This window comes from Leptosomus discolor, chromosome 7 (assembly GCF_034619465.1).
Source record: "Leptosomus discolor isolate bLepDis1 chromosome 7, bLepDis1.hap2, whole genome shotgun sequence".
Taxonomy (NCBI): domain Eukaryota; kingdom Metazoa; phylum Chordata; class Aves; order Leptosomiformes; family Leptosomidae; genus Leptosomus; species Leptosomus discolor.
This window is the reverse complement of record NC_141397.1, coordinates 65,478,429-65,485,495: the sequence shown is the minus strand read 5'-3', so window position 1 is coordinate 65,485,495 and position 7,067 is coordinate 65,478,429. Positions and strand designations below refer to the sequence as shown.

The 7,067-nt window shown below is 54.2% G+C and overlaps 1 protein-coding gene across 1 annotated transcript; it reads left to right on the top strand.

Moving 5' to 3' along the window:
* The first annotated feature begins 4,830 nt into the window (after positions 1-4,830).
* Positions 4,831-5,405, top strand: RAP2B (RAP2B, member of RAS oncogene family). The gene has a single exon (XM_009960230.2). It carries the CDS (start codon positions 4,843-4,845, stop codon positions 5,392-5,394), a length of 552 nt encoding a protein of 183 aa, XP_009958532.2. The 5' UTR covers positions 4,831-4,842; the 3' UTR covers positions 5,395-5,405.
* The last annotated feature ends 1,662 nt before the right edge of the window (positions 5,406-7,067 follow it).

Below are 7,067 nucleotides of genomic sequence, written 5' to 3'. Positions count from 1 at the left end.
TGGCCCTAACAACTGTGGCTGTACAACAGAGAGCAAAGAAGGGTATCCAGTCCATCAGTCACCCCTGCCACGGAAGAGAGGAGGGGAAAAAGTGTATGGAAGTGCATCTTCATGTTGAAATGAGAGGTGTTACATAAATACATGTCCTGAGATTACTATTAAAAACACTTTTATCTCATAGAACTCGAATGACAAAACATTCAGTATTATTTGTGGCCTTACAATTCAGCTATGACCATGCCTGGTTAGTATGTGGCAGAGCACTATGATCTCAGAAGAGCCCCTTTCACAGCCACAAGAGCTTCCCACGTGGTTAATAACAATTATTTAAATGAGCAGCGACTAACAGGAGCCAGACAAAATCCGAACGAAGGCTATCACCTCTTTCCACTTGAGCACTGCCGTTTCGGGTTGCAGATACAAGCACACCCGCACGCTCACCTGATTCTGAGCGTGTTTCAGCGTCTGTTGTAATCAAAGCCACGCGTTTCCTACAGACTCTAGCTCTGTTTCATCTACAGAGCTCCGGCCTTCCAAAATTCAGAGGCGCACGAACGCTACGCAGGACACATCTTGCAACTCAGCCCTCTCCTCACGTAATTTCTCTGTTCCTCCGGTACAGCCCAGCTTTCCCGTAAAATACTCATTCTAAACAAGCTCAGTGGCACTTAGTCAGGAGGCTGTAGTGTGTCCCCTTGAAACTCTGCCCTTGGCGGGGAGTTAACCCCACGGCTGTAAGTGGTCTGGCTGTGCCTCTCGAACGAGGTACCAGAGGAGCTGGTTAGAAGGCCCCTCCGGTGACCCAGGAAGTCTTTACCTGGGTTTGTGGCATTACGTCTTGTTATCATCAGACACGGACAAACTTCCACAGCACTGAAATTTTAGACGTCATATGTGTTCCTGATCTAAACCACACTGAAGTTTAGTCTTTGCCTATAACAAGTGAAATACATTTTGGGGAAAAAACCCCGAAACACCCACGCTGTTTCATAGTTCTACAACGCCAATACCTGCGCGGACAAAGGTAACTACAACAGAAGCAGCTAACGACTTGGTCTTTCCAAGCTGTGCAAAGACACGCTCTGAGCTTGTATGAGTAGTTTTACTGAACGAGCAGGGTTACTCAACACAGTAAAAGGTAGTTAGGCATGTACATACTGTATAGTAAACTGCTCAGTAACCAAATTTATGCTTTTCAGCTGATTCTTATTTTGACAGTTGTAAGATAGTATCAAATAATCTTGAAATTGTTTTTTAAATACACTTGCTTATTTTGAAAAACAAATTAATACAGCCAACTGTCTGATAATTGTATTTTACCTAGATTCTGCTGCATCGCAATGCTTTCATGCTGCCCAAACAGAGCTTGTTTCAGGACAATTTTCATTTATTCCTGTGAGAGTCTAAGCCACGGTACCATTCATGAAGTGCGACAAGGTGATGTAACGCGCTTCACAGTTCAAAAACGATGTGCTGAATACTCTTGTGATTTATTTAACTTCAACGTCTAAACCCTCAGCCAGGGGTTTTCAACCTTTTCAACGCACAGATCCCCTTAGCAGTCTGTGGCCACGCACAGAAAGTTTATTTCTAACAAAACCAGACTTGCTTCTTTTAGTTACTTCCCACAGACTCCCTGCTATTATTTCAGACTCCGAATTTCTAGCAGCAGCGCTGCAGACCAACTAATTACCTAGAGCTGGCTGGTAACAAGAGAAATTAAATTAATGCGTGTAGTAGAGGACTGGGACTTGAGAAATAATATTCCATATTTAAAGTCAACAGCGTAAAGATTATTTGCTACTTTGAACACGATACATTTCCTTCTTTAGAAACAGCAGCAATTAATAGCACAGCGTAGAATGAAAAAAATAGAGTAATTTTATTATGTCACTGAAAAAAAACCCCACACTACAATTCAACAGTTAATTGTAATTAAATAGACTAGATTTAAGCCAACATCACAATGGCCTGGTCTTTATAAAATGGCTACTGCCACGTCAGGGGAAGGCGCAACGCAAGCGATTCGCATGTGGGTTTGCTATGGAGGTGACGAAGGTCAGCAAACCCACACTGTACCCAAAGCCTTAGAGCAGCGTAAGCAACGTGCGTCAGCAGAACAAGGAAATAAAATATTTTTGCAGTGATACTGTAGCCTTTCAACCAATTTTTATAGCTGTTTTTAAAGATAACTCCGCGAGCAGTTGCTGGCTGGTGACTGGTTTTGGCTGACCTACACCAAGGTGGGAGCGCGCTGCCGGCGGGCAACGTGCTGGCTCTGCCTCTGGAGCGTTCCTAGAAGGGGGAACCCGAGCGACAGAGAACTGAGGAACAGGAAGAGGTGGGGAAAGGACTCAAAAGCCTCACGGCGAGCTCAGTTGTTGTTTCCAAACGCAACATCTATGCATGAGTTGAGCCGTCCTTGAGAGGCAACTCATCCCGGAGGTTATAAGCACTCCTAGAGGCTTTTTTTCCCGTTTTCAAACAACTATAGAACTGCTCTGGAAAAAAAAGATGGTCTACAGGCTCGTTACAAGCTAAGGGTAACGTGGTTGGCAGGCAGACTCTAGGACAGAGACACAGCCAAAGCCCAGCCCTCTGAGCTCGATGAAAGGTAAAATATCTGACCACCTCCATGCTGATCTGTACGGCACCTTGAACTAGCTCAGGATCTGCCTGCAGGCGGCAAATTGGGCCGCGTGCAAGAAGATCGTGCACCTGCAGGAGGCTGGGTGGAGGCCCGGCAGGGCAGCATCCCACCGGGGGGCTCCCAGCTAACGGGTACAGGGCACAACTACGCCCACAGACTGGCTACGGAGCGGGCTAGATTTCTGACACCCCTGTATTTAAGAACGTTGTTTAAACTGTTGCCCACGCCAAAGCAAGGTTGGTGGAACACAACTTTCATATTCACCGGGAGAGGCCTCATTTGCAAGGACTCTCTCAAGCAGTAGCAGAGGGGTTTAGTTTAAGCTCCTGAAGAGGGGATCACCAGAGATGCGGTACTCACCAGAGCGTCAGTGGAAGTGCAGCACTCGCCAGATGACTGTGGGGATGCAGTACAGCAAGATCCAGCAGTGAATCCCCACCGTGAATTCTGGAAAAATAATTTAAGTAGAATTTAGTCCCTGTGAAAACCGTTCAGTAACAACAGAATGCTGCTTACAAAAGCTATTTCAAATCCTTTTGTCTTTGTCTACCACGGCCTGTTTCCTCAAGTACTGTGTTTAAATTCAGTTTGTAAACAAAATGTGTGATAGAAAGGACCTACGTGCCACAACTACTTGAATAAATACCGAGAACAGTGAAGAACTGGGTCAGCTATAAAAGCAAAGACTGGAGGGTGCCAAAACAACTAATGATATTTTCTTGAAAGGAATGTCTGATTGATAGAGCGCCCAAGGAATGACTTCTACAAAGAGCGGCAAATAGCCAGTCCCTGTGACTCAACCCTGCCAGGTTACGAAGCGCAAACAGCATCAACATCTGGGCACACCTTCAGCCTGAAGGATCAGCTGGTCCGGACTTCCGATGGACGGGGAGGACACAAAAGCTGGGGTGTCTTGCAAGGGGCTTCTTGGGAGCCACCCACGGCCAGAGTCGCCATGGCCACGGCCTGCCGCCTCGGGGGGCTGCCCCTGGCGGTGCCCAGCCAGCTCCAGCCACCTCTCCTGAGGAGACCCGGCGGGCGAGGGAGCCTTTCCCACCAGGGCCGGTTTTCCCCGCGGACACCCTCATCCTGCGGAGCCAGCCGGGCAGAGAGAGGTGCTGGGGGGGGGGGGGGGGGGGGGGGCGAGGGGGTGCTCGGGACCCCGGCGCCCGCCAGGCCCTCCCGCACAGGGCCTCGAGAGGGCGGCAGCCCCTCCGCGCCGGGGACCAGGCCCCGGCTCCCCCCTTGCTGCCTCCGTGGGGCAGAGGTGCCGCCAAGCGCCGAGTGCCCGGCAGCCTCCCCCGGTGAGCGGGAGGGCTCGCAGCTGCCCGGGCACGGCCCTGGCGCCGGCTGCGAGGGGCGCCTCGTCCCTTGGCGAGGGCAGATAGGGCGTGAGGGCCCGCGGTGAGGCGATAACCGGGCCGTGCCCTCCGCCGATAAGGGGGCAGGGGGACCTGCGGCTGCCGGTCCCGCCGCCCTCCTTTCTCTTCCGTGCCGGGCACCGGACCGCGGCAGGCCAGGGGGTTCACCGCGAGTGAGCCCGCGCCGGGTGAGCGCACCCCGCTGCTGAGAGAGCCCCGCCGCCCCCCGCGGGCGCTGCACCCGCTCCCTGAGGGGGACGGCGGCGGGGACACGCGCCGCGCCCCGAACCCGCCCCGCTCCTGCCGGGCGGCGGCGGCGGCGGCGGGGCCTGACGAGCGGGGCGGGGCGGGGCGCTGCGCGCGCGGCTGCCCGCCGCCGGCAAGCCAATGGGGGCGGGCGGCGGCGGCGGGCCGGAGCCAATGGGCCGGGGCGGGCCGCGGGGCGCCATGGGCCGCGGCAGCGCCGTCCCGCCGCGGGGCCGGGGCCGGTAGCGGCAGCGCAGCCCTCGCCCTCATCTTCCTCCTCCTCGGCGGCGGCGGTGCGGCGGCTGCCTCCGCCTCCTCCTCCCCGCGCAGCCGCCGCGTAGGGCCCCGGCGCCCGCCCCCGGGGCGCGGCGCTGCCCGGCGACAGGGCTGGCCCGGCGCGGTTCCGTGAGGCGCGGCCGCCCCTTCCCCGCCCCGGCGGGCCCCGCGCGGTGCCAGTGAGCGGCCGGCGGGGCGTGCGCGCCCCCTCCCTTCCCTCCTTCGCCTCCCCTCACTCCGCCCGCCGCGAGGGCGGGAGGGAAGCGGCAGCCCCGAGCGGGAGGCGAGGGAGGCGGCGCGCCGGGAGCCATGCGGGAGTACAAGGTGGTGGTGCTGGGCTCGGGCGGCGTGGGCAAGTCCGCCCTCACCGTCCAGTTCGTGACGGGGTCCTTCATCGAGAAGTACGACCCCACCATCGAGGACTTCTACCGTAAGGAGATCGAGGTGGACTCCTCGCCGTCGGTGCTGGAGATCCTGGACACGGCGGGCACCGAGCAGTTCGCCTCCATGCGGGACCTCTACATCAAGAACGGGCAGGGCTTCATCCTGGTCTACAGCCTGGTGAACCAGCAGAGCTTCCAGGACATCAAGCCCATGCGGGACCAGATCATCCGGGTGAAGAGGTACGAGAGGGTGCCCATGATCCTGGTGGGCAACAAGGTGGACCTGGAGGGCGAGCGGGAGGTCTCCTTCGGGGAGGGCAAAGCCCTGGCCGAGGAGTGGAGCTGCCCCTTCATGGAGACCTCGGCCAAAAACAAAGCCTCGGTGGACGAGCTCTTCGCGGAGATCGTCAGGCAGATGAACTACGCCTCGCAGCCCAACGGGGACGAGCAGTGCTGCTCCTCCTGCGCCATCCTCTGAGGGCGGCGGCGGGCCGGGGCTCTCGGCGGGGACACGGCGGTGGCGAGCGGCGGGGAGAGGAGGAGGAGGAGGAGGAGGCGGGAGCGACCCCGGTCCCGGCCGGCGCAAGCCGCGGGGCGGGCGCGCTGCTCCTCGGCGGCCGCCAGAAACAGACGCGCACACACACACACAGAGCAACAAAAAAAAAAAAAAAAAAAAAAAAAAGAAAAAAAAGAAAAAATCAAGGAAAAAAAAAATATCGTGGTGGAAATGTGGCTTTTTTCGGCATGTACGTTTCGTCCAGTCTTGGTCGTTGCATATTCCCCGTCGGTGTCCGCCGCGGGGTGCTGCCCGGCGCCGGCAGCGGGCACCGGGGAGGAGAGCGGCGGCGAGGAGCGGTGCGGGGAGCGCGGCCAGGCGCGGAGCGCCCCGCCGCCGGCCCCGAGGATCTCTATGCAAAGCTGGGTGGCCGCGCCGGGGCGTCCAGCCTGGAGAATTGCACATCTGAACTGGGACTGTAACTCAGACACTGATGCCGGTGCAGTGTGGGGTGCCAGAAAGTGTCTGCTGATGATGACTCGTGAAATAATTCTTCTATTTTGTTTACCTGCTGTATCGGATGGGAGTTTGCAGGAGAGTGGGAGCGTGTTGGGTTTTTCCCGTTTCGTTTTGTTCTTCAGTCAGCTGTGAAAATGTTACAAATCTGCACAGTTTTTTAGGCGTGCGTGTGTGTGTGATTTCGTTTTCAGTTTTTCTTTGGCGGGTGGGAGTGGTGGTGTTTTTGTTCCGGGGGTTTTTCTTTTTGGGTTGGCAATAACTGATTTTGATGACTAGCTCTCTGAAGTGCAGAGACTTCCTATACGTGATGCAGGGCCAACAGCAACCCTGTGTCTATAGAGTGCCTTCAAAACTCAGCTGTTCCAGCCGGTGCCAACCTGTGAAAGCTCCACAGAATCCCATTATCTACTACTCCAAAAACTACTTAACAGTTTCCTTGCAGTAATCATACCGAGCAAGCCAGGACAAAAGGGCCTATTGTTAGTGGAATTTATTTCTTATTTCCATCTGAGCCTTTTAACTGTAATTTCCATGTCTTGCAAGTTCGGGCTTCATTTACTTCAAATTTACAAGAATTTAGCCTTTTGGGATTTTGAGGGGGTGGGCGCTTTTTTTTTTTTTTTTTTTTTTGCCTTTGGTTTTGTTGTGGGATGTACCTCCAGCCAGCAAAGAAGGAAATCTTATCGTCGTGATGTACCAAGAAAATTCTAACAACTGTCATTTTAATTCCAGACATGCATTTAAGAGATGTCTAGCCATTTTAAGAATTTTAATACAAATGCTGTTTTTTAGAAAACAACTTTGTGCGCTTTTATGTATTACATGAAACACTAACTTTCCCAAAGGCTGATAATCCTGAGTTACATCTCAATAGCAGTGAAAGGTGGGGTGGAAGGGGCTCGATTTAGCTAAGCACAGTGTTTAAAGAAAAGGAAAGACAAGCCACAAGATTGTTATTTTACTGACTATTTAGTAATTTTTAATATGAGTTTTTATCTACATATAGGTCCTGACCCTACGTGGTACCAGCATGCGAGTGGGACATGGTGGTCAGCAGGCAGCTTTAGGAAGGTAGCGTGGCTTTAATGCAAAAGGCCTTGTAAGATTAGGCCCTTATTCCTTACTGGGAACAGCAT